Source organism: Ascaphus truei, chromosome 5, assembly GCF_040206685.1.
Source record: "Ascaphus truei isolate aAscTru1 chromosome 5, aAscTru1.hap1, whole genome shotgun sequence".
Classification (NCBI taxonomy): domain Eukaryota; kingdom Metazoa; phylum Chordata; class Amphibia; order Anura; family Ascaphidae; genus Ascaphus; species Ascaphus truei.
Window position 1 is genome coordinate 292,985,681 of NC_134487.1, and position 27,778 is coordinate 293,013,458.

The 27,778-nt window shown below is 42.9% G+C and overlaps 1 protein-coding gene across 2 annotated transcripts in view; it reads left to right on the forward strand.

Annotated features, from left to right (window-relative positions):
- The first annotated feature begins 1,494 nt into the window (after positions 1-1,494).
- The window catches only part of FGD4 (FYVE, RhoGEF and PH domain containing 4), a 154,850-nt gene continuing 128,566 nt past the window's right edge, over positions 1,495-27,778 (forward strand). The window contains exon 1 of one of the 2 annotated variants that reach the window (XM_075602707.1): positions 1,495-1,777. In XM_075602707.1, the coding sequence (XP_075458822.1) occupies positions 1,597-1,777 (181 nt within the window). In that variant the 5' untranslated portion in view covers positions 1,495-1,596. Of the gene's footprint in view, positions 1,778-18,617; positions 18,915-27,778 lie in introns of those variants that run through there. The other variant, XM_075602708.1, reaches the window with a different exon arrangement.

A 27,778-nucleotide genomic window follows, 5' to 3' on the forward strand; every position in this document is an offset into this window, starting at 1 on the left:
GGAATGCGAGAATACGATGAGCCGGAACAAGGAATATTATTAATGTCCTATTAGTACAAAAACAGTGTTAACTGGGCCCCAGGTAGAGGTTTGCAAAACATTTGTACATATTCACTATTTTAATGAATTATGGACAGTGGCCTACAAATTCCCAAGTGCTGCCCCTTTCAATCAGCCATACAGTTACTTGTTCAAATCCATTGATTTTATTTTAATTACGGTTTATATGGCACGTTTGTGTGATTCTGTAACGTTTTTGGGATTTTCAGGAAGAGTCAAACAAAAATGGAAAAAGTTCCAAGAACCCCCATAAAAAGGGAAATACATTTTCAAAAATCATGTGTTCCCGCGACTGTGAGCAAAATAAACTGGGGCAACTTCACAGATCTCCATCCCTTAAAACAAGGGGCGGGCAACTTCAGTCCTTAAAGCCCCCCACCTACAACAGGTCAGGTTTTCAGGATATCCCTGCTTCAGCACAGGTGGTGCAGTTGAAGACTGAGCCACCTGTGCTGAAGCAGAGATATCCTTAAAACCTGACCTGTTGAGGGCCCTTGAAGGCTGGAGTTAGCCACTCCTGCCTTAAACATTGCTTTGTTTGTCTACTTCACTGTTTTTCAACAGGGGTTCCCTGGGCATCCCTAAAGAGTTCCTTTTCAGATCATTTGAAAATTGTACCAAATACATAAGAATTGACTATGTATCTGATCTCAGATGCGCTATTAGAGAGGGTTGGGGTTCCTTACAATGTATCTGATCTCAGATGCGCTATTAGAGAGGGTTTGGGTTCCTTATAATGCATCTGATATGACGCGCTATTAGAGAGGGTTGGGGTTCCTGACAATGCATCTGATCTGACGCGCTATTAGAGAGGGTTGGGGTTCCTTACAATGTATCTGATCTCAGACGCGCTATTGGAGAGGTTTGGGGTTCCTTGCAATGCATCTGATCCTCTGATTGAGCCACCTGTGCTGAAGCAGGGATATCCTGAAAACCTGACCTGTTGGGGGGAGGGTTTGAGGACTGGCATTGAGCACCCCTGAAACACATGAATTCACCAGACCCAGAGAAAAGGGGGAACACCATATTTGTTCACAGAATGGGAAAAAAAAAGTTTATTTCTTTATCAATTATTAAATCTTTCTAAAGAAGCCAATTACACTTAGTTAAAAAAAAAAAAGGGGGGGGGGGCACATGGGATTGTCCAGTTAAATGCCTGTGATTCTCTGAGCTTCTTTTTGCTCTGCATGTCAGATCCCAGGTGAGCCTTGTTAAATACTAGGAAGTGTGCAGCTCAAATAGCTTTAGGTTTTTCTCTTTCTTTTCAGGTCAACCATAAAACCAATGCACCTAGCATCATGACTTTCTCCTTCACCTCCCTCTGCTAGGCTCACTGCTCACTGCTCACTCAGGTGAGCTGCTCACTGCTCACTCAGGTGGGGGAGGAGTTTTGGAGGGGGGAGTGGATGAGCCACACACCACCCACTGAGCTGTCACTCAGACATGCTTGTGCTCTGGATAGAGAGGGCTGCAGGGCTTGGAATCGCCTGCTTACTATAGAGGATATTATAGGCTGCAGCTGCTGGATCTATTAGCATGGCGGAGTGTGGCTGCAGCTCTGATATACCGGTGACCCATGGGAACAGCGCTATGAGCGGGGAGGACTTCAGGAGGGTCGCTATCCGGAGGAAAACCATGCCCTGCGTGGGCAGCGGCCCCCCACTGCTGTCTCTGCCCAGCAGTGTGAGTCCTGTGGGGGGCAGAGGGCAGGATCCAGGTGAGTGCAGCTAACAGGCAGCATTATATACTCAGGCTATGTATATATGTGTGTGCATACAGTAGGGTATTATATACTCCGGCTATGTATATATGTGTGTGCATACAGTAGGGTGGTTACCAGGGGATACAGTGAAGATACTCAAGTATGTGTGTTTAAATAATAAACGTATGTGTGTGCACATACACACACACACACACTGCTCAACTTAAACTCTCCTTGGGAATATAAACAATAAGCTATCAGTCCATGAAAAATAAGTGGTGTGCGCCCTCCATAAAAAAACTAGGGTCGTGATATATAGTCACGTGTGTGTGTGTGTGTGTGTGTGTGTGTGTGTGTGTGTGTGTGTGTGTGTGTGTGTGTGTGTGTGTGTGTGTGTGTTTCATTTTGCTGTGTTCCTGTTACTGGAGCTCAGAGGTTAAGCCTTTTTAAAAATGACCCCTTTTGCTTAGGAATAGAAAATTACTTGAACATACTAATTACCCCGCAGAGCAATCGCACTTTGACCACTGTTATATTATTTGTGCAGTAGGAGCACTTCCACATTTTTTCATTGTCTGGGTTACTATGTGAATAAACTGTTTATATAAGTGAGTCATTGTTAACACTTTTTTTTTTAATCTTCACAAGTCCACACTTAAGTGGTAATATACACAGGATCAGCCCTGTGGGGATCTCAGAAGACATACTGTACATTAGGTCTGTAGAACGGGTCAATCTTGTGTATCTTGTATTTATTCAAAAGTGAAAACTCAATTTTGTGTGTGTCCGTTTTATGCAATAAGCCTTTTGTGTTTGAGTTGTTTTGTCAATTGCAATGTTTATGGTTCTTCTGTTGCTATATCTTGAAGCAGACGGGCATTTTGATGATGTGATACGTGTATCAATTCCTTTATAACTGATTTATATCAGAGAAGCAACAGTTCTCCAGTTATATGAAGTGGACCTGTCTCGGTTCACCCCAAACATTAGGGCCATGTTTAGTAAGCACTCTACAGCCACAAGGCACCATCCGGAGCTGGAGGACATCTGCAGCTTATTCAAGTCAATGATTAACACACATAACCAGCTACTGTAGTTCAAACTCCTACACCCACCACATCATGAATATATATTTATGTCAAAAAGAGTGCGTGGCAATTGTACATAACAAAAGACAGGGGATGCCCAATGCTACATCCAATTGACAAAACATATATGGTAAAAGTATAAAGTTGAAATACTTCAATAATAATAATAATAACTTGGTTATTTAGTTAAACCCTTTGGCCAAAGCGTCATAAGCCTGCATACCAAACGTCAAGGTATAACCAAAAATTAATGCAGGTCCTCCACTACACTGTGAACCCTTCCCTTTACCTCTGTATGAGGGGAAAGAACCATCATAGATCCTGTTCCTGCAGCAAAGTGAAAAGACCTCCCACGTTAAAAAGGTGAGGAGGAGTGAGCTCTGGGGGGAGGTGCCACCTACCTCCATACAACTGTTGCCAGTTTGGTTATACCTTGACGTTTGGTATGCAGGCTTATAACGCTTTGGCCAAAGGGTTTAACTAAATAACCAAGTTATTATTATTATTGAAGTATTTAAACTTTATACTTATTACCATATATGTTTTGTCAATTGGATGTAGCATTGGGCACCCCTGTCTTTTTGTTTTATTAAAGTCAATGGGCTGGAAGAACTCTTCCAGTGCCAGAAGGGGTCAAAGGGCAGCTAAGTAAAAATGGGCCCAAGTGTTGGTGGGAACTAGGGAGTTCCTTATTCACTAATGCCCCCTAACCTGGGGTACCTGTGCCCACCTCGGTGGCTGAGCTCTGACATTCTGTATGTATCTGTGCAGCATTCCAGCTCAGCAGTAAGATAATACATTCATCTGTTTAATAATTACAACCCTCTTGTAACCAAAGCAACATGTTGCTTATTTCAATCGTACTTTTAAATGTGTTGGTAATATAGGGGGGTGCCGCTGCAAACGGGTATCTGGGTGAGTCTTCAGACACCAGGGCTTGTGAGCCAGTACGAGGGTCTGAGTGCTCGCAGGGAACGTACAGGGAGATCTTGGCTTCAGGATGGATTACGGCAGTGTAACCCCTTCACTGCTGCATGGACCTGCTATACTCTCTGTCCTCTTTGGCAGTGAAGGAATTTCCTCTCGCAGTGCGTCCGCAAGTCCCATAGCAGGGTGAGATTGCAGTTGTTAGTAACAACAACAAAAAAATATACACAGTGATTAAAGTCCATTTGCTCGGTCAGTATCGCGGCCTCTAAGCATGTCCTGCGTTAACGAAAACCATGATGAGGGTTTTTTTTTATTTTTTTAAATCTCTGGCGCCTGACTGTGGCCTCTAACCTTTAGACCAGGGGTTGGTAACTCCAGTCCTCAAAGGCCACTAACTAGTCAGGTTTTCAGGATATCTCTGCTTCAGCACATCAATCAAAGATTGAGCTACCTGTGCTGAAGCAGGGAAAACCTGACCAGTTGGGGACCCTTGAGGACTGGAGTTGCCCACCCCTGCTTTTAGACTGTGGAGAGCTCAATTGTTGCCCCTCAGTCTCCTAATACTGCAAATTTATCTCGGGGACATAATATCAGATTGCAGTGTTAGGCCGCATCCATAGCACGGGAAGACACTGGACGCTCTGCGATTAGCCCCTGCATCCTCAATGAGAATGTCTTTAGGGGGGCTCCCGCGAGCGTCCTCAGGTGTGCTGAGGTGCTGGGATTTTCAGCCGACAGCAGCGCCTGTTTCTCAGCGCGCTGTCGACTGAAAACACCCAATCGGCGCGAAGTTGCGTCATGACGATGTCGGCGCTTCGCAGGCTATTAGCCCAGCAACGTCACTGCCCCACCCCCACCCCCCGATCGCACACACTGGCTCGCCTGCCAATCCATGGAATCGCCCCTGACCGAGCAGGCGGGCCTCAGCGTCAGCGCGGAGGAGCGCGGCTTCCCCCTCTATGGACTCCGCCTTAGAAAGTACAAATCTCCTAAAGTAAAAATAAATGAATTATAATTAACACGGGACTGCTGTTTTTATCTCATTTCTGTACAGATGATCTCTTTTGTTCAATCAGCATGCATAATTCTTGTTTATATAGTTGCATCATTTTCAGTATTGAAATGTTAAAATTGCTTCCCTACACACATCAGACGTCATCTGTCTCTTTTTATTGACTTGACTTACTACAGGTAAATCTCTCTCTCTCTTTATGCTTTTGTGCATCTAAAATGCTTCCACTGAACTGCATTCTTTTAAGCATCAGGACTGTGCCTCTGCCAGATCTCTCTGTGCAGTTCATTTACTTGTCTCTCTCTGTTAGTACATTTAATTTAATGTTCTTTCATTATATTGATCTACTGTATGACTCAACCCTTCTGTTCCAAGTATTCCTCCCCATCCTCTCCCATGTGAGAAGGAGCGGCTCAGGGAGTAAAGATACTGGCTCTTTAAACAATGACACAGTTTGAATCAGGGGAACTTTGTTCAATTGCCAGTGTCCACTCCTTGTGACCTCGGGCACGTCACTTTATCCTCCTGTGCCTCAGGCACCAAAACCATAGATTGTAAGCTCACCAGGGCAGGGACCTGTGCCTGTGACAATGTGCTGGGTACCGCGCGCTATACAATAATTGTAAACAGCTTTGCGTCCCATTGGGAGAAAAGCACTATATCAAATAAAGTTGTTGTTGTTGTTGTTGTTGTTGATGATCTGGTACTGCTCTGACCAAACTAATACTCTCTCCTTCAGCTGCAGAAGCCGAAATAGAAACTAGAGCCCCAAGGGAAGAACAGTACATGGAAGTAAACATGGTCATTCCCAAGAGGTTTTCAGTTTCTCGGTATGATCAGTGTTATTTCATCTGTAATTCACATATAGACCATCTTTAACACATACATTCATTTAAAATGCGTTGGTCCTGGCGATAAGATAAATAACGAAGGTCCGTATTGAAGATGTAGCTGCTTCCATGGGCTGGAAAAGATTTTAGTTCTATCTTTTTGAACGGAGGTGACGTCTTCTCCAGTCCGGGGTAACGACTTCACAGCATATTTAGTAACGGTGTAAGTGTTTTTGTAGTGTTGGTTTGTCAATATCTGAGGTTCAGGAGGGGATTTCCTCTGGGTGATCCCTTTTGTGTGATTATCACTGAGTGTTCAACAAAGTTTGCACTGGTAGATGCTCTCCCGCTCATCTGTGGAGTAACAGGAGGGAGTAGGGTGTACGATACCTTTTTTTTATTTTACCAACAAGTAGTTATTTTACAAGCTTTTGAACCTCTGTGTCCTACCCTAAGCTGAGAGGTTCGAAAGCTTGTAACATACCATTTTATTTGACCAATAAGTAGTTATCATACCACCTACACCCTCTCCCTCCCTTTTATTACATGGAAGAAAAGACCAAGAGGGCTACCCACCCTTCTTTCCTCTCATCTCTATTTACTCTCTGATAAAGGTAGGGGAAATACTTGATTGACAAACACTCCCCATACAGTGAACCAGAAGAAAATATATCTGTGCTTCATTTCCAAGGAACTAAAAACAGACAAATGTTTGACTTAAGGATGGTTACATTTGTAGTTCGTCTACAGTTTTTGACCAGAGGGTCTTGAGACAAGCACCAAGTTACCTTTTTGCATATATTTTGTTTACCCACAAACAGGATTTATTCCCCCCCTCAATGTACATTTGTGTAGAGCAGTGTTTCCCAACTCCAGTCCCCAGGGAACCCCAACAGGTCAGGTCTTAAAGATATCCCTGCTTCAGCACAGGTGGGTCAATCAGCGGCTCAGTTAAGTTGACTGGGTCACCTGTGCTGGAGCAGGGATATCCTTAAGATTTGACCTGTTGGGGATTCCCTGAGGACTGGAGTTGGGAAACACTAGTGTTGAGAAGTCAATTGTTGTTGAATTAAAAATGTTGGGAGATTTAAAAAAAAAAAAAAATTGTTGGTTGGTACCAGGGATTGCACCCATAAATTTGGTCTGTTTTGCCCTGGTGGAATTTACACAAACCAAACGACCAAGGTCGACAGTTTTTTCTAATGAATCAGCCCTGGTATTTAGAGATGGGCGAAACTGTTAATATCTGTTTTGCTAAATTTCCCACGCTTGCCATTCAAAATCCATTCCGCGGTGTAAAATCTGTGGACGGATTGTTCCAGTTTAAATCCGTATGGATTAATCCAAAACAGCCATTGGATACGATCCGCTGGTGGATTTTAAGAATCAAATTCGAGGATTCTACAATCTTAACGCAGATTTTTGGAATCCGTGGATTGGATTGCTAAAGACGGGTCGTAATATTTTTGAGACTGATTCATGGAAATACGTGGGCCAAAAGAACCGGCTAATCGGAGGCGGATCCAAATCCGCAAAAAAAATTCTACTGGTATTGCCATTTGTGGGTCTATTAGCAACTTTGGTAGACAATTGATCTGACCTTCTAGCCTGCACTAGTCCTGAAGTCGTAGATTTGATGTAGGTTTTGATACCTTGTAATGCGGATCAACATTAAAGTTCTTCATAGATGAGATTATAATGTACAGAACTATTGCCAGCTCATATACAGCTGGACCCCATTATAACGCGGTGCTTGGGGTCCACTTAATGCAACTGCGTTTATAACGGGGATCGTGGAAAAAAATAGCTGCTGCGATCAGGGGTTCCACGTCCGCTGGAGGAGGAGCGCTGGGATAACTCTCCCAGCTGCCCCAGACCCGGCGGCGCAGCGGTACTCCCACGCAGGACTTACCCGGAGCAGCCATCACTGTGTGTGTGTGTGTGTGTGTGTCTCTGTTATCAATAAAGCACTGGATAGATATGTTAAAAAAAAAATGTGTTAGAGGAGCTTGGTCGCGTCCTCAGCTGTGGGAGTTGCATGGTGGTGCCGGGGGAAAGAAAGGTAGATGTTCTAAATCGGGAGCCACGCTCAGACCACGTTATAAGCGGATCCACGTTATAACGGGGTTGAGTTGTATTTCTTCTTTAAGTGTAATATGGCAGTTTTACATATCCTTCTATTTTAAAGAAAAATGTGTGTAGGTGTGTGTTACTTAAAGAAGAAACCTATGTGCAGACCCACCTGCCTGTATGGGGCCCAGGACACATGTAACCCAGGGCTCCAAGTAAATAACCAAGGAGGGCGATGAGCACTCATATATTTTTTTTTTCGTGCAATTTCCTTTATTATCCCGATCACACATCATTGTGACATTTTTTCATTCGCATTATGAAAGCATTTTCTGTATGTCACGGAGAGAAAAATAAAATTGTGCAACTAAAAATGTGTGCCATTTGAAGATAACGTTTTGGGTCAACCTAGATCTTTCAAAGTCCAAATTGGCCCTAAAAGTTTTCCTGTAAAAACACCCCTTTATTTCTGAATCAACTAGGATATAGGTGTGCTAACTTTTTTTTTTTATAATGTAGGTACTTCAGTTGACCTAAGATCATGCTAAACCATCCTCCTTACATTACTTACGCCCTATTTTCAGTGTTTTGGAGGGGTTCGACTCTTAAATAGGGTCACCACTGCAAGTTGTTATTATTATTATTAAAAAAAAATAAAAACGGCTTTACAACTCATCCCTGATCATTTCAGTTTGGCAATCATTGCGGCCTACTTTTTTTCAGTAACATATATTGGTTCTAAAATAATATATTTAGGTAAAAGTTAAAGAAAAAAATACCTTTGCTGTTTTTTTAAATTAACTTCAACTACAATTTAGATTAGGAAAAGATAGACAAATATTGAATAGATTCTATAGTACATGTAGGCAGTGTCAGTCTGTGTCCGTGTGTAACCTTTGTTCTAGACACAGGTGCTGTAATTGCCTTCTAGGGTTTGCTTCCAACTTCCTGCACACCTTGTTAGCATGCAGACAGCAGTGTGACATGCTCCTGAACCAAAGCACATATTATTGAAATCATTGCTAACACAGGACGCTTCTTAAAGCTGCAGTTCAGTCTTTTTTTTTTTTTTTTTTTTTTACATTTATTTTTTTACTTCAATAGTTTCATATGGGCAATCTCTAATTACCTAAAGAACAGTATAGCTGCAGCTCAATTCGTTTTCCATGTATTGATAGGTCGAAATTTGGTGACATATTAAAAGCTGGCATTTGTTTATAATCTGCTTGACTGGCAGTGGAAGCTCATGAATATTCATGAGCATTCCTGCACTGACAAATGCTAGAGGGTGTGCCAGAGCTTGTGACAGGACATGAAGGGGCAGTGCCTTAGCAAATGGCTGTTAAAATAGAATACAAGAAAATTGGTCTTTCAAAGTTGTTTTTTTAAAAACAGAAAATGCTAAAAGTATTTTTTCTTACTACAGAACTGATTTATTAAAAAAAACAAACATGCAGGATATTGACTGAACTGCAGCTTTAAATACCATTGTGTCATTTCATTATTGGATTTCCACCCACGTCTTCGACTGCAAGGTCAGGATAGGGTGATGGAAGATACTGGAAAACTAACTTTTTTTTTTTTTTTTTAAATGTATTTGTTCAAAGATCATTTGCAACAAGTAAAGTATTAACTTATGTAGCTTTATTTCCCCCCAGGACCAGGAAATCCTTTTGTTCTTAATTTCTCACTCCTTGTTTTGTTTTTCCCTAAATAATATTTGAAACAGTTAACGATGTTTTGCGTAAAATCTGAAGACACTTTTTTACAGACATCAGGTTCAAACCCTGAACAGTTTTTTTTTTTTTTTTTTTTTTGTCGGTCAAATGAGTTGCATTTAAAGTAGAAATCTTGCCTTTTTTTTAAAAATAAATAAAAAATATTTAACTTTTTGATTAGCTGTCTGTTTTTCCTCTTTCAGTTAATCGGAGGTCAGCCTCACTCACAGGGCCAATAGGAAGCCACAACATCGTCGGGACATGCTGATAATGATGCAGCTTTCTATTGAATGACCTGCTGGCCATTTTGATTTTTACATTGTCTACGGCTGCAGAAGTCCATCCAGTTCCAATTCTTAACACCAAAACATGGTCGGATTGCTAACGTAACAGTCCCTTAGAAATAATTATAATCTAAATACATATATTGAATAGAATCCTCCTTCAGTCTTCATTTTTTAAAAAAAATATTATTTCTTTTTCACGTTTTCTCATCTTCAGGCCAAAAACTCTACTCCCCTTTTACCCCCACCATTTATATTTGTGACATCCATATTGCACTTTTGTTGTGCCACTGTAGTTTGCACTTAATGGTGTAAGGAATCGTGGAACACATCCTTTGCGACGTGTTCCCTCCTTACCTGTCATCTCTCGGACCTCCGCTCTGCCACCAGCGCGTGCGCGCACCCCCGCTCTGCTTACAGAGCGCACAAGCAGCTCTTCTAGAGTGCCACGGAGATTAGCTCCGCCCCCTCAGATGCGCCACGCTTCTCTCATGCGCGGCGCGTACACGTGACGACATGCACCGCTCCCCAGCTGCGTGGCAAGTACTCGTTTAGCCCACTTGTTTCCTGCAGCCAATCCTTGCCTCTGCGGAGGCCGCGCCTCCGCTCTGCCTCCCCTGCTACTGGTTCCTGTGTACTACAAATACCCTGCAGTTCCTTTCCTACCTTGCTGAGCATAACTTGTTGTAGTCTTGAGCTCCTGCGCCTTGCTCCTTGTCCTGTGTTCTTTTGCAGTTTAACTCTTCGTGTACCGACACGGCTTGACTTTGGAACCCCTCTGGATATTGACCCCAGCTTACCCTCAACTCTGCGGACCTCTCCAACCCAGACCACGGCTATACGGACTTCCACGATTCTGACCTCTCCAACCCCAGACAATGGTTAACGGACATGACTATTCTGATCTCTCCATTCCAAGACCTTGGCAAGTGTCAACTAACCCTCTCTCTCCAACCCAGACCCAGCTACGATGGACAATCCGCTTGCCAGGCACGCTTCCGCTGCTGTGGGTGCGTGGTTTACTACTTCCCCACCTCAGTACCGGGGTCCTGTCTTGCTCGTGGGCAGCGCCAGTGTTACAAATGGGTACAGGATAGAAGAGCACGTTGGCAAACATGCACGTTTGGGCTTCCATGCATCGGGCTTCCTTCCTGCTTTTGTTCAGGCTTTTAAGTAATAAAAGAACCAAGAGATCAATCCAAAGCGCAGGTAGGCAACTCCAGTCTTCAGGGTCCCTCAATAGGTCCGATTTTCAGGATATCTCTGAGCCACCTGTGCTGAAGCAGGGATATCCTGAAAACCTGACCCTGTTGGTGGCCCTTGAGGACTGGAGTTGGCCACCCCTGATCCAAGAGAGAGATATTTTTGCTCTCTGGGTTCTTAAACCTGTTTAACGGAGGATGTTGTTGTTGTGTTTGGCCTGAAGATGACTTCATCGGTTATATTTTAATTGGACTCCTCATAACCGTAAGGAAAAAATGTGAGCATTAATATTTACGTGGTGTGATTGCTATTGAGCAGTAACGCATGCAGAATGTCTGACTTTCAGAGGTGACCTTCCCAGTAGGTGCACAGTATCTGTGTTCAGCATAAGCCCAATTAGAAATTGGCCAATTTTAGACATTTATACTTATTTATTTTTTTTGGTAAAAGTTACAAAACATCATTTAGTGAAAATGTCCATTCAGGAGAGTACCTGTCCGCCCTCCCTCTCCCCACCCCCCCTAGAAAAAAATATGAAAGTGGTAAACTCTGCTCCTACACTTTTTCATATTTGTACTCAATTTTAATAATGCAACAAAGTTGATTTGTATATTGAGAAAAGAAAGAGAAAAAGCTTTTGCAGTTTAACACATTTCATAAAACGAGTTGCGTATATTTTTTGCCATTATCTGAATTTGTCAACACACGCGCACGCACGCGCAGGACTTAATGGCACAACATCACATATCTTTAATTATTATGTATAACATAGAAGACATTGTAGTAAGCGGAGTAAATCTTGTCGGTTCTTGTCCGAATCCGTCTGTAGCGAGCAGTAGTTTCATCATGTTTGTTGATGCTGAACCTTGGAAGATACGTATTGGGAAGACACAATTTCCCCCGTAACTCTGCGCACAAGTCTTCATGAGCCAATTATAGATGAGAACCTTGATGCATCTCATCGTAATATTGTGCTGAAACCTCCTATGACCATGGTCCAAATCAAAGGTGCAAGCGGAGGCAAATGAAAGCCGCGCTCCTTGATACAAAGTGAAGCAGAACCAAGATTTACTTTTTTTTAAAGCAATGCTGCAACATGTAACACATGAGACAGATGGGCCAACGTTTTTTTTTTTTAAGTCCTAAATGCATGCCTGTGGTCTTTTGAAAAATAGGAACCATTTCAGTATCGTGGTTTACCATAAACAAGATCGCGTGTGTGTGTGTATGTATGCAAATCATCCAGGTATTTTATAAACGCATTTTCTGCAGATTAATCAGGTAGATGTCTTGGAGTACGTGTGTTCAAGTGTTGCATTTCCACAGAACACATAGACCTTTTCCCATTGGAATGAATGCGTCCCAAGTATTTTGCATTGGATACTGCTGCATTGAAGCTTAGCTCTTATATAAACAAGGCAGTGGGAGTATAATTTATTTATTTATTTATTTTTTTCCTCTCCTCTCCTCTTCTCCTTCTTCTTCTTTTCTATTTTAACCCCTGGCTGCCAGAAGGCTCTTCTGGTAGCAAAGGTGTTAAAAAAAAAAAAAAATGGGTCTCCTCAGACATACTGTACAGCCACACCTATTTCTTCTATTAAATGTAATGGAAAGGTTGATGCTTTTTGAAAATGACTGGTTTGTATTACTTCTATTTTAACTACTTAATAGCATGGCATGAGCTGCAGGACTTGGGCGATGTAAGGGTTAAACTCTGTACCATGGAATGACTAACTCCTAATACTGTTAGAATGCTGTGTTGCTGGTATTTAATCCGCATAACGGAGAGTGTCCCATTTGAAGGAGTACTCGCGCGCTCTGGCATGGGCCTGTCATAAAAATTAATCGCCGTTCTGCGAAGACACTGTGTGTGATTCAGCTGGTTGCTCTTTGATTTCTGTATTAGGCATAAAAGGGTAAATGTCCTCTATGATTTTGTTGTCTTGCAATAGTTCACATTTGCTCTATGTACTTTTCCCTTTTTTTTAAATTATTTTTGTTTTAAGATTGCATTTTATATTTCGGTAGAAGGTGTACAAAAATTGGTGTGGGGTCCGTTAGTGAAAGCTGTACAATCTCAAAATATAAATATTAGATGCAGGAACAGAATAAAGAAGCAATAGGACAAAGCGAGAGGTCAAGGGTCGAGATTATCCTTGGGTTGGTGGGAAAAGCAAATCGGGATGAAGTGGGAGCCCAAGATGGCCATGGTTTCTAAACGCTTTGACGTGTCCCCTGTCACGGAAGACCAGACGACTTGCACAAGGGGTTAAATAAACAGGAGTTTCTTCTGGCAAAAGTAAACGGGGAACATTACAAGCAACAAATGCAGTTGACACACAAAATACAGTGTAAAACACTTAAAATAGCCAGATTCAGCACCTGCAGGTTTAACTGGGGTCTCCTAACTCGCTAGGTGCTGGGCGCAACACAAGCTCACTTGCCCAGGTCGTCACCCGCAAATCAGGCCTCCTTCACGGCTATGAAATCCTCTGATCACTGCTGGGTCGTATTTTCAGATAGTGTCCACTCACCAAGACTTACCCACAAGCAACATCCAACTGCCTGGAACTCAGGAGCTGGCGCCATTTGTAGTTTTACCCCCTCTGCTTCAAACCTATGGAGAAAAGGCGTTCAAACAATTACAGCGTGGTGGGAAGAACAAACGGACCAATCAGAAGAGTGGGTTGCGGTTGCCGGTCGTGACGTCAGGTCGAGCGGGAGATACGGGTCGACCAATCTGAGAAGTGCCATTGCCAGACAAGATGATCCGGCTAGGAGTTCCCCGAAGGCGGATAAGATGGCTCTTCTTCTGGTCCGTGGGAAAACTCAGCAGAAGTCCTTTGATCAGAACCTTCCCTGGACTCTACCGTTTCCTCCTGACCCTCCCAAGTCTTGGAAAGCTGACTGGAAATTGGGGCCTATGTGCCCTTTCTTGAGTGCCCCCAGCCCAGGGAAATCAATTGTCCAATAGGGGGCATGGCTTTTAGGGAGAAAGGGGTCCCTGACCTGGCCAAAGATGTGCAGTAAGGGGTACTACAGCTCCCATATGTGTTAAAGCACAACATACAGTGTATATCACTGCACCACTACTTTCATATACAATAAAGTTTGATTTGGGAAAATGCATCTACAGGCAATCTCACTGCCTTACGATAACCCTCGGGTCAAGGGCAGTGACACTGGTGAAAGGGACCGCAAGACCAGGCTTAGCATTTTAACTATCCTGTTGCCTTTTTTGTCACATCCCCCCCCCCCCTTTTAAATATTTTGAGAATAATGGATGAAATATCATGGTCTTTATCTTGGGTACCAAAGCACATTCTGCAGAGAACAGTATCTGGGTAGTCCATGTATTTCACGATTAGTTGACTCTTGTATCAGGAGACCTAGATTGGTAACAGCAGGGTCAGAAGAAATGGGAAGGCCAAATATATCAGATAGCATTTGAAATATATTTCCCCAGAAGCGAGAGGTCACTGGGAATGACCAGCAGACATGATAATAGGTTCTTACTTGACCACAGTTCTTCCAGCACCAGTGAGATGTTGGGACTTGTAACAGGGACTTATTCCTGTTAAAGAAACTTGCCTCTAATCCAGCAGTGTGCAGGTTAATGGCATACCAGCAATTAACCAACTCTACCTGGCTGATTAGAGCTCTCTCAGAAATAGCCTGTTCTGAGACAGGAAGGAGAATTCCTGAGCTCACAATTGGAGCTGACCTAGGAAAGACAGACCAGAGAATTTCCTTAGTGGACACTGGACTGACCAGAGGACAGATGTCTTGAGCTGCAAAGAGGCTGCAGGCTGACAGCAAGACAAAGGGGAGCAGACTATACCTGGACAGACATTGCCTTAGCACACAAAGGTGCTGACCCAGGAGAGCAGAGACGCTTCCCCCTACAGCTACAAGAAACAGATAAGACCTTCTTATGGTACTGTTATGTATATATATATGTGTGTGTGTGTGTATGTGTATATATATATTTATTTATTAAATATTTTACCAGGAAGTAATACATTGAGAGTTACCTCTCGTTTTCAAGTATGTCCTAGGCACAGAGTTAAGACAAATAATACATGGTTACATATATATATTTGGGGCTGGTAAATAGCTTGGCTAACCACCCAGTTAGAGAGGACTGAACTACATGTGTAGTTATTCTCCAAAACGGAGTAGGTTTTTTTTGTTTGGCTTATTTTCATATGTTTTGCTGTGTTAAAGGGACAGGCGCAATAAAGCCTAATTTTAGTTTCACTTTAAACGGTCTCCATTGCGTACCTCTGAACACATCTCTTACAGGACTAATCAAGAGTAGTTGCAGTGGTTTGAATCATCTGCATACAATTTTTCTTTCTATAGCACGCAAATCAAACATTTGGCCATCCCCTCCCACGTGTCTGCTCAATTATCCTCATCTCAATTTAATTCCACGTTTCTCTCCCATTCCCTCAAACGTATTCTCCAGAGGGTCAATAGAATATTTTTGTAAATTGAAACCTTTCTGTATGGCCGCATGCTCGCCTAATCATTCAAAGTATGTTTGATAGCGAGATTTCTTTTGGAGAGGTAAAGAATTGATAAAAATACTTGATCTGAAAGTAGTGTGTGTTTCAGATTTGTGGCATCTGAGCCTTTTCTTGGAACCTAACTGCAGAGTTCTGCAGTTCTTTTTAAGTGTGATTTTATATTCTAATGAATAAAAAAAACAATAAAAGCATGAATCTACAATATGGACCCGCATCAGTGTAGTGTGATCTTCACATATAAATATACATGCTTTGTATTGTACTAATTACTATTGTCTCGAGATGACTACCTAAAACAAGGGATGTACCGCAGTGGTTAATACACTAGAAACAAAACAAAGACAAAGTAACCCACAGACAGGAACCATGTTACACCCATATAAAGAATAAACGTGGCGTATTAAAAAATTTCTTCTGGATATTCGGTGGTGACAAATCTTGGCATTTTAATAGCCTGGAAGAACAATAATGATAACCCCATTCTGGGGCCAATTAATTCCACATCTTTATTGGCTACTGTATGCTTTGATGCATCTAATTTTGCATACGTTTCTTTATTCCAGCTGTCCTGTGATGTGTTCCTAATTCCCACTCAGACCCCACATATTCAAGGTGATATGAAGCACTACCCACTTTGATTTGGGAAGATTTTTGGCTCCATGCAAAATAATGGGGCTGACATCTTCTGAAGCAAGGGGAAGATGGTTTCCCAGCGTATTGCTGGCTTCAGACTGTAAATTCCACAGGGCAAGGTGTCCCTTCTCCCCATGTCTCCCGCAATCTGCTTCAGCATTGTACGTGATCTCTGTGCTGCATTATTTGCTCTATACCGTACACAAATAGCATCTAGATGTAGCCAGCTGGGAAGCCGCCATTGTTTGGATTCAGCCATGTGGGGATGGGGCTTCTGCACCATTTCACATGCAGTATCGCGCCACTGTTTGCAAGGATGTTTGCTTCATCGGTATCTGCAGCTAACATCATACGCAATGCATGAAAATGTCAATGTCTGTAACTTGGATACAACACATTCCTTCCCCAGCAGTTCATTCTTAATCCATGTGATTCCTGGTAATTGTGTTCAAGGATTGTATGCAGAAGTCCTGACATTGAGAACAGTTGAGTGCCTGTGTTAATGGTTTATAGAAGTATGAAATTAGGTTGTTGCCCAGACTGCTCAAAACCAGTTTGACTGGACCAGAATAGTGGGCCCTGAAAGCAGCTATCCAAACAAGGTATTTTTTTAATTATTTTTTGACATGGCATTGAAGCATTAGGTCTCCGGGGCTGAACCCCATTATTTTGCAGCTCCGGGGACCCCCTGCTTCTCCAGATATCTCCAACTGGTGCTGCCAGTATCTCAGGGCTGTTTTTTTTAAAGCTCTCGTCACGTGTGCCAATAGGAAACCGCACCGGACGATATCACTGCCTCCTACTGGTCCACAGGACGCGGGACATTTTAAGCTGCCATTTGGAGGACACACTACACTCCCCAGCTGGAGCTGCTACCCCACACCCTATACAGGGGTAAGTATCTCTGGAAACTGGGTCCCCGGAGCTGGAATCCATGCAGTTAAACTCCGGCGACCCCTGCTTCAATCCCATGTAAAATAAAATAGGCCAATAAACCTTTGTTTGAATTGCTGCTTAGATGAGACTGCTTATTGGGCAGCTTTGCTCTGTACAGTAAATCAGTTCATCATAAATAATAGTCCATATATAATGCAGCGAAATGGCACCTGGGAGACTGTGTAAAACCATCCAGGATTAAATCAAATGTCCTTGCTACATGGTTAAATTAAGCAAGACCAATGTGTTTTTACTGACTGCAAGCCCTTCATATTAATGCATAGGAGAAGTTTGAATAGTAAAATAATCCAAATATAGGGGGCATACACCATCTCACTCTGTAACCAGGCTGGTGTTAGCCCGTTCTAATATCATTGTAGCTAACAACATTGTTAACACGTGTTAAACAACTAGCATAGTTCAGTGAATATGGCAGATTGAAGGTTTTCTGGACAGCGGTGTTGCAAACTCCACATCTGTAACATTACTGCTGAACAAGATAAGCTAGAACTGCAATAAGGTGACTGTTGTATTTGTTGAACAATGGAATTGATCCTAAATGAATATAACTAATAATAATAATAATAATAATAGGGCTATGTCCTTGCTTCACATTTTCTTCACTTAGTCCCAATTTGAAACGAGGGTCAAACGTTTAGTATTGGATTTATTGATTAAGTGTTATGTAACCAGGTCCCCTTGGACTACTGATTGTCTGCCCCCTCTAATACTGTAAGTCCCAGTGAAGAGTCGGCAGTGTTGGGAATAATTCAAGATGGGTCTGTTATTGATTTGTGTGTGTGTGATCAATAAAGTCCAGGAGTAGCCTGTTATTGTAATGGGGGTCTATGACTGTAGGTAGGCCGGCTTACATGCCACTCCCCAGGAAGGAGGGTCTTTCTCCCTCCTATATGTGAGTAGTGGTTTAAGGGGGGAGTTCTGGGCTGCCCTCCATGCCATGAGGACGCAGCAGAGAGGCTCTACCAAGGAGTAGTGGGCTGAGGCCTTGTCCTACTAGGGGGTAAGGTTTATCCAGAAGGGAGCAAGGCCTAAAGCCGTGTACTATATTCAGTGACTGTATCCTGTACTATCTTGCTGTGCACGCAATAAACCCCAGTTATACTCGCTCTTGTGAGCCGATTTGAAATATACCAACTACAAGAAGTGCCCCTGAGGTCCATCCTGGTCGCTGGATCCTCTTGGGCTGGAGGCGCTGCCACTGACGAGGAACCATTGTATAGCCTGTCCTGCTGTACTCCCTATACCACCGCGGAGACCTCCGGCCTCCAGTTCTACCTCACAGGTACGCACAAGAATACACCCAATCGCGCATAGGATGGGGGGAAAGGTGCTACAGTTAGGACAAAGATTTTGTATACCGAAGATGAATTTGTCCCCCATTAAATTTAAACCTTAATAAGGAACCTGCTGAAACGTTAAGAAAGGGAACTATGGAGGTTCATTATTGCTCATTGCTGGGAGGATGATTATTATTATTTTTAAACCTGTCGCACCTTGGGTGTTCCCTGCTTACCATACACTCTGCAGGTGCAGGCCTGCCCTTTTCCCACCCACCTTGCATTGGAACTTCATCACAGAGAAGCCCAGGTACTCCACACACCTTGGGATCTGATGGTGTGAAGTGCGTACTCTGGTGTTTGATACAAACCCGCAGTGTGTTTCCCAGTGCTGGCACATTCCTCTGTAGAACATCCGGAGACTGCTGTTCTGGATGTGCTGTGACTCTTTGGGAAGATTTTGAAGTTCTTGCAGAGCTGGATCGGGCATGGTTATATCTGCTTGATTTTACCACTCATTTTCCCCCATGTCAACTTCACCTGTGGAAACCGCTGTATCGGACCCTTTAAGATGTGTGACGTGCGGAGACCTCCCGGGCTGTCAATGCAACAAACAAGGTGACTGCAGAACGTCCACATCTTGCTAATTTATAACATGCTTTATGTATATTTTACCACCATCCAAAAAACTAGTTGAGAAATATGCAACAAAAAAAAATCAAATACAAATATTCAGCACCATCTTCCTTTTTGTTATGGTTAGAAAGCATATACACATTGATTTATTAAACCGTTATCAAATAAATAGCCCCCCATTTGTGTTTTTTACCATCCTATAATATGCAAAAGAAAAATTAAATCAACTGCACAAAACATGAGGTTTATTTGAAGATAGAGTAAGATTTTGTGTGTAATCTCATAGGTTACATTCCATGTAATGGATGACATGGTAATATAAACCATAGGTTTTCTGAACACCTTAAGCTTAAGAAATACATTGTAATTTATTTACCAGTAAATAAAACGCAGACACTTCAGCCCTGCATTAGAAATGTCTTATGGCTGCTAACTGAAGCTCAGCAAGTCTCCTCTTCTCAGAGTGAAGTTCTGCTGCTGCTTCAGGTGTTATCTCCCAAATGACTTTATAGCTATCTACAGTACTGTATGTATATCTATTTAGTGCCAGAGTTGCAATGCAATATGTTGCATCTCCTTCCACATTACAGGGATTAAATAAAGGTGAAGCTCACATTTAAATGCAGGGTCTTGTAGTATAATTGTTTATATTATTATATAAAAAAATATATTTTTTATAGCTTCAAATTGCAAAGCCAGTATAACCATTCTCACACTGACGAGACTCAGAAGGTAGACATAGCTGTCTGTAAGTAAGTTTTACCGGCTCTGCACTTCTTTAATCCAGGCTGTGCTGAAAAGCTGTGCAATGCGGCAGGCATACATTTATGGGGGTCCATATTAAAATGGATTTGCTGTAAAAAGGTGACAATGTGGTCTCATTTGCATGTCATTACCCAGGATACCTTGCGGCAGTGGAAGCACTGTATGCCAAGGCCAGTCCATAGTACTGCAGACCCCGCGGGGCGCGATCACATTGCCTAAAGGCATTGATTGCGCCCATAGACCGTACGGACGAAAGCAGGGGCACGCGTTGCGCAAGAAATCCGTTGAAACGGATTTATTGCCACAACAGGCAGGTCATGTGAGCGGTGCGCCCAGTGTGGGCGAACCAGCTCCCCGACGCCCCTAGGCACGCCCCCCACGACGCGTCCAACATGGACACTAAACGCACCCGCTTCACGCAGGTGATGTCACAGCCTTTGCCTGCCTCTGCGCAGGTGAAGGCTGTGTGGCCTTAGCCTAAGAGATAATGGGGGGGGGGAAGCAGACCTGTCTGAGGTATTTTTATTTGCTGTATGCTTGTACTGTGGAGGGTTTGTGTCACTTTTTTTTACCCACCATAACTTATTGTGTGTGTGTGTGTGTGTGTGTGTGTGTGTGTGTGTGATTTTTTTTTTTTTTTTTTTTTTATTTTCTTTCTGCTCAGCAATTATTAAGAATGTACTTGATTTTTTTTTTTTTTTGTTAACGCTTACTTTATCTTTCAAACCAACAGAGTCTTTTTACTGGTTTGGTGGATTACTAACCTGGCAGGTGTTCTGCCACAATGTGTATTTGGTGCATTCTCTAACAATTCCTAATCTCTGAGTGAATAGAAATAAGATTCGTAAAAGTCATTTATTAATCAGGTAGTCAAAGTCCATTTCTCGTTATCCCTCCGCTGCTATGTGCTTGAGTCTTTATTATTGGGTCTTGTAGAACGCAAAACAAAAAAGTTATGTTTAGGACCTATAGATGCAGTTAGTTCAAAAACCAAAATACTCAACTAGTGACGTGTTTAAGTAGTTAAATCTGGGTGTGTTTTTTAGTATTTTCTTTTCTTTCTTTTTAATATTTTTTTTTGTAAACATGATGAGCTGAGACTTCGCAGCGTAAAGCCCCCCGCCGCCTTTATCTTTGGCTCTAAGAAAGCTAATGGTAGAGGAAACGCTTGATTGACGTGGGTGGGTGTTTGGGTTTCAAAATGTCGACAGCACTCCAGAGAAGAAAAATCTAAAACTTGTTTTTTTATTTAATCTATCACTATAAACAATAAAAATGGCTGATTTTCATAAATTCTATAAAAATTATCATCTTGAGATCCCCTGCTGGGTGAAGGCCTCCCCAATGGTATTCCAGGTCGTCGTCTTTTGGGATCCCTTGGGGAAATATATATATATATATATATATATATATATATATATATATATATATATATATATATATATATATATATATATATATATATATATATATATATATATATATATATATATATATATAATCAAAAAATAAATAGATGATAGATGATACCGTTCTGTGGCTAACGAAATGCTTTTATTTGTGCGAGCTTTCGAGATACACTGATCTCTTCTTCCGGCGATGTTACAATGAATGAAGCAAGCAAAAGGTATACTTAAAAACAGTGTTATCTGTGCTGGTCCTTCCCCCGGTGTGGATGTGTTTTATGGCTAGAGGTGTCAAAGGGTTACTGAAAGCAAGTGAAGAAAGAGTGTGTGTATATGTATGTGTATATATATATATATATATATATATAATATATATATATATATATATATATATATATTTCATTCATTCATTCATTCCCAGGCCCCTACACATTCCTTCCTGGTGCCTGAGTTACGTGCTGACTAAGCTAAGCGAGGTGCGGGGGTGGGAGCGCTCTGTGACCATGCCTGCTATCAGTGCATCTTAATTTGTGACTGTGTGTGTGTTACAGATCACACTCACACTGCCTCTGATGGTGTGTGGGTGTCCTGACTCTATATCTATATATCCCTGTGTGTGTGTGTATAGGTCAACTTGCAGAGCAGTCACTCCTGAACAAATATTACTGGCATAAATTTGCGTGGTCAAATATATCAAATGAATGTAGTAGTAAACAAATGCATCACCCAGGCACATATCCAGGACACATGTCTCCGGTATGCACGAAGGAATACAGCACCACGCAGGCCACACAATCCAATGTTTCCCCTCAAGGGACCTTCATCAGGGCTGAATGTTGGGTTGTATGGACTCTAACACACTTACTTTGATCCTACCTCCGTGGTGCTGTATTACTTCATCTGGTGGAGCGGAGATTAAAAAAAAAAAAGTGCACTCATTTTCAAATTTGGCTTGCAATTTTATAGTGAAATTAAGCATTTTTGATTAATTTTTAAATTAAATTTAATTAAATGGCAATGGGGTGGATGTATTGCAAGAAGAAATGACCATCGTTGTACAGAGATGGTACTCGACTGTATTCCAAGAGCGATTTAACAGAGAAAGATGACATGAAGTTGATCTTGCTTTGTCCTGTATATATTTACAAAACATGAGATATGTGGCATACGATACAGTTCACAAGAAGGTGAAGTATACACTTTTAACTGGTGGGTTCTGCTGTTTAAGTTAAAACCAAAAATAACGGGTTGATCTAAGTTACTTTTCCATCTGTTTTCTCATGCAAAAGTAGTTGCTGAACTGATTCTACACGCAAACTATTTTAGACACACCGTATCTAGATACAAGGGGTACAGCAATGGGGTCTGATTTGGCTCCCTCATACGCCAGGGAAAAAGGGATCCAATGCTCTACGGATTGTATATTTAAAGCTAATTTATTTGTGCCACACAATGTTTCGACTTAGATAGGTCTTTCTCAAGTGACTAGGCATGCAACAACTGAGGATAAGCCCTGTTTATATACACCCCCCAAAAAAAACATTCCACAGGTGAGACATGTCCCTCATATGCCGACATTTATATGGGCAGTATGAGGAGACGCATATCCTGGGTAATCCACTTTATTCTGACCTCATTCAGTTTTACGTTGGGATATATTGACGATGTGTTGCTGTTATAGGATGGTACAGAAGCATGCTTTAATGCAGGGGTGCGCAAACTTCTGATGCTGCACCCCCCGGCATTCACTCCCCTCGTGCTCGCGCCACCACCACCCCCTTACCTGCCTGTCGGCGTCAGCGGGGTCATGTGACGTGTTGCCACGGCAACTGGCATCAACGCGGGGTCACGGGTGACACCGCGTTGCCATGTCAACGCGTCATCTGAAGCCGGATGAACCTCGGTAAATTTAGTTGCAGAGGCCTCACGGGATCCCCCGGCATTTAATTTAACTGCCTTGGGGAAGAGCGTGGGGCCTCTGCGCCTGCCCCTCCCCCCCTCCAAGAAAATCCTGTGCCCCCAGTTTGCACACCCTTGCTTTAATGCATTAATTAATTACCTCAATAAAACTACCTACCACACTACGCTACACGATGCCACGCAGTACACGATGCCACGCAGTACACGATGCCACGCAGTACAGACATTAATTTCTTGGATGTAAAAATCACTAAACTGAATTTATATATACACACTTTTTTTTTTATACTATACCTTCGATATTCAACCAGCTTCCACCCTGCCCGCCCAGAATAGGGGGGCTGCCATATTCACTACTCATACAGGTAGCCAGAATCCACCCAAATCCTGCTGATCTGGAACCTGCGCTATTGTCCATGGGGTACAGATTCCTTGAGAGAGGGTATCCACAAACTGAAGCCATCTCCAGAGCTCTCTCTGTACTTAGGACAGAGCTTCTGAAATCGCATCCCAAAGCTACGGATTCAGACCAAATCTCTGTAACGGCACATATTCTAGTGCCTGCTGTGAGGTTAATAGAATCAGAGCCAGACACTGGCATATTGTCAATTCTGAACCCACTAAAGGCGCCAGTGTCACACCGAAGCCTGAACACCTCTGTGATTGGTTGGTAAAACTAACCTTGAATCTACCGAACTGACCTTGAACCTTCTGACTGGCTTACTGTCCGCAAAAGTGCCTTTAAGTGCTCTGGCTGCGTCAACTGTAAGCACGTGTAGTGGGCATGTCCTTTAACCATCCCCATTCTGGGCGAGATCCGCTACAGACTGACCTGTGAGTCCAATTATGTAATCTACCTGATCAGATGCCCGTGCGATCTCCTGTATATTGCTAAGACTAAAAGGAAACTCGAACGCATCGCCCAACATACAGTAGATCCGCTGTTATACTGGCTCTCCAAACCTCCACACTAGGATGGGAGTTTAAGTAAAAACCCGCGGCTAAATATTTCCTGGAACATGGACAAGGCTATCGGCGTTCTGCTTCATGCCCATTAACCCCTCTACTTGATCTTGGTGCATGGTCAATCGTGTTACAACATTGTTGTAAAGAGAGGCAACGTGGATTTATAACCTCGGGACCCGAGTCCCGGGTGGATTAGATGAGGAGCTGGGCCTCGGTTGCTTTCTATTAATTTAGTCAACCTATGTATAATCTCTAGGTCCCTTAGCAGTGACTCTGTGACAGTACCACATGAGCCATCCTTAGCTGATGGATCATTTAAAAGCTTTTGTCCTCCCTCAGAGAAACACTCTTGGATTAGTAAAATGTAAGCATAATGTTGATATGTGGTATATTTTAGTGTATAAATGTACTGCCTTTAAATAGCTCCCTGCCTTACCCAGCTATTTCTAAGGGTTGTGCAGATTACACCTAAAAAGGATGATCTGGTGACTTGTTTAGTCCCAGCCCGATTCCGGTTTGTACATGTCTGTCGTCTGGGCAGGGTCAGGCATATCTGTATATAGCGGACAGTAATTATATACTGTGATCACTATACATCTAATTATATACTGTGAGCACTATATACAGTATCTAACTGTGCGTTTAGGGTTGCCAGGCGACTCCTTGAGAAAGCGCTGTATAGCGTGATACGCGTGGGAGGAGAGTTCCCCTGTTTTTGTCTTAGTATGTTTTTTTGTTTTTTAACAATTCCAATAAATGTTTATTTTTATATTTACCCGGTGAGTTGATCAGTGCGTTTTGCTGTTAAACCAAACCTCATTTGCATACCTTGCCAGGTGGCTTGTCCAAAAATACTGGACACAATGGTGAAAAATGCGGCGCGCTCAAAGTCAGGGGGGGGGGGGGGGGTAGCGGTATGTTATCTATAAATTCTCAGACACCACGTAATTTTTTCTAAATTTAACTCCACGTACAGTATGCACCAATTTGCACCATTTCATATTCTATTTCGTAAAAAATTCTGGGGAGGGGTTTTGGGGATTGAGCGCCCTCCCAGCATTTCTTACAAAATAGAATATGAAATGGTGCAAATTGGTGCATACATGAAGTGAAATTTAGAAAAATGACATAACGGTCAGATCAGTTTATAAATAACATATCTACAGTTATAAATGGCGAGCTATACTGATCTTAATGCTTCTCTCCCACTTCTTCCAAGATTGTTGCAAACCCCCCTTCATCCACTCTCTCACCCCCCTCATCCTCCTCCTCACCCCCATCCTCACCCCCATCCTCACCCCCCTCATCCTCATCCTCACCCCTCTCATCCTCACCCTCTCCCCTCTCATCCTCATCCTCACCCCTCTCATCCTCATCCTCACCCCTCAATCCTCACCCTCACCCCTCTCATCCTCACCCTCAACCCTCTCATCCTCATCCTCACCCCTCTCATCCTCACCCCTCATCCTCATCCTCACCCCTCTCATCCTCATCCTCACCCCTCATATCCTCATCCTCACCCCTCTCATCCTCATCCTCACCCCTCTCATCCTCATCCTCACCCCTCTCATCCTCATCCTCACCCCTCTCATCCTCACCCCTCTCATCCTCACCCCTTTCATCCTCCTCTCACACCACCACCCCCCTCCTCCTTCCTCCTCACCCATAGCCCTGGATACAAGACGCTGCTGCCTGCAGGAGACTCGCGCTGCCACTTTTGCTTCTGAATCCGAGGTAGGAGCGGGGACTCTGCACCCGGCCGCTCTTTGCACTCACGCTGTGAGAGGGAGAATACCAGACACATACATGTCCGGTATTACCTCTCATTTGTTACCAGACAAAGGGGCAAATTACCAGTCTTTCCGGTTCAAAACCGGACACCTGGCAACCCTATGTGCGTTATCACTTAGCATGCGGTCATCACCACTAACACGAAGTACCTGTGTGCTGTTATTATTTACCCCTATTACCACTAACACGAAGTACCTGTGTGCTGTTATTATTTACCCCTATTACCACTAAAACGAAGTACCTGTATGCTGTTATTATTTACCCCTATTACCACTGTTCCAGTTGTTTCCTGACTTGCTCCAGCCTCTGCGCTGCTCTGGAAAGCCGTGATTCTGCCGGCGGTAAATCGCGTCGCCTCTGGACGCGCTGCCTCCTCCCTGACGCTCTTTGCTGTGCAGGCGGAATACGGGATTTGGCTCTAAGTGTATATATTTGCTCTAGGAACACTTCGCACTAAGCCGTGGATACGTCACCCTATTCTCCACATTGCGGAACCTGCTTGATTGAACGTATTTGGCTATTTCCCTGTCCGAGCAGGGCCCCGAGTGCCGAGGGCATTTTGGTTACTTCCCTGGCCCAGCGGGGGCTTCAATAGCCAAGGGAACCAGCTCAATTGTGGGTGTTGAACATATCCCCACCTCAGGGCTTGAGTTGCCAAGATGAACCTGTGCTGTAGATCTCGGGCAAGTTCAGCGACTTTGCTGGTCTCTGCCGTGGGAACTTATACGTTGATGTGTGCACTTCCAAAGGAAATGATCAATTAGTGATTATTATCCGTGGAAATGTTAGTGATTTTACCCTGTCTGTGGTTTGGTCTATGGATCAACCAGATTAGTTTACCTTTCCTGTGGATCTCTTGGCGATGTGTGCCAATTTTTGATGCCTCTGTTCTGTTGTATTTGAACCCTTCATTACCACACTCGCGCGCGCACACACTCGCACACAGCTTATGGGCTATTCGATATGCTGACAATACCACACACATACATGCAAAGTAACTTTAAAGCTGCAGCCTAAGCAATATACTATGAGATTTTTTTTTTTTAAATGTATTATTTATTTTAAAATCAGTTCTGTACAATAAAAAAAATGCTAAAAGTATTTTCTCAAACAACTCAGAACTACATTTTTAATGTATTATAATGTAACAAGCTGTTTCTGTTTCTATAGCAACCATTTCCAAAGTCACATCCCCTTCCTCTTCTGAAACAGGCTCTGGCACACTCCTTTTTGAGCCCTACCCTCTCTCTAGCAGTGCACCAATTGTATCTAGTGACTGGCTCGTCACATGATTTCCCAACAGAACTTTGCATCTTTGGTCCGCTTCTTCTGTACTGACAGCCATTTAGTGAACCCCTGAGCCGAAGCTTTGTTGATTTGATCACCGGGGAACTGATCGACCTGCAACTTAGCTAATGACTTATTGTGTGGATTGTATTGATGCACATTTGTAAGAGATGTGTGCAGAGGTACGCAATGGAGACCGTTTTAAGGTGAAACTAAAATGAGGCTTTACTGCGCCTGTTCCTTTAACATGGCAAAAACATTCACAATAAACAAAATAAAAGCCTGCTCCACTTCGGAGAATATCTACACCTTTACTCCATCCCTAACCGGGTGGGTAGCAAAGCTAGTTACCACCCCCAAACATATATACATCTAGATATACAATAGTCCAAGAAGAACGTCTCTTATCTGTTTGTTGTAGCTGTAAGGCAGGCCTGCACAACTCCAGTCCTCGAGGGCCGCAAACAGGCCAGGTTTGCAGGATATCTCTACTTCAGCACAGCTGGCTCAATTTGTGTCTCCGTTTGACTGAGCCACTAATTGAGCCAGCTGTGCTGAAGAAGGGACAGGGATACAGAAAGAAAGGGGGAGCACAGGTTGAGGGATATTTGGTGGGTAATAAAAATGGAGTAATTTGAGTTCGAGTGTATGAAACCTCGAACTAGTGATGATGGGGGTAATAAAATAATAAGAAGAAAAACACTTACACGG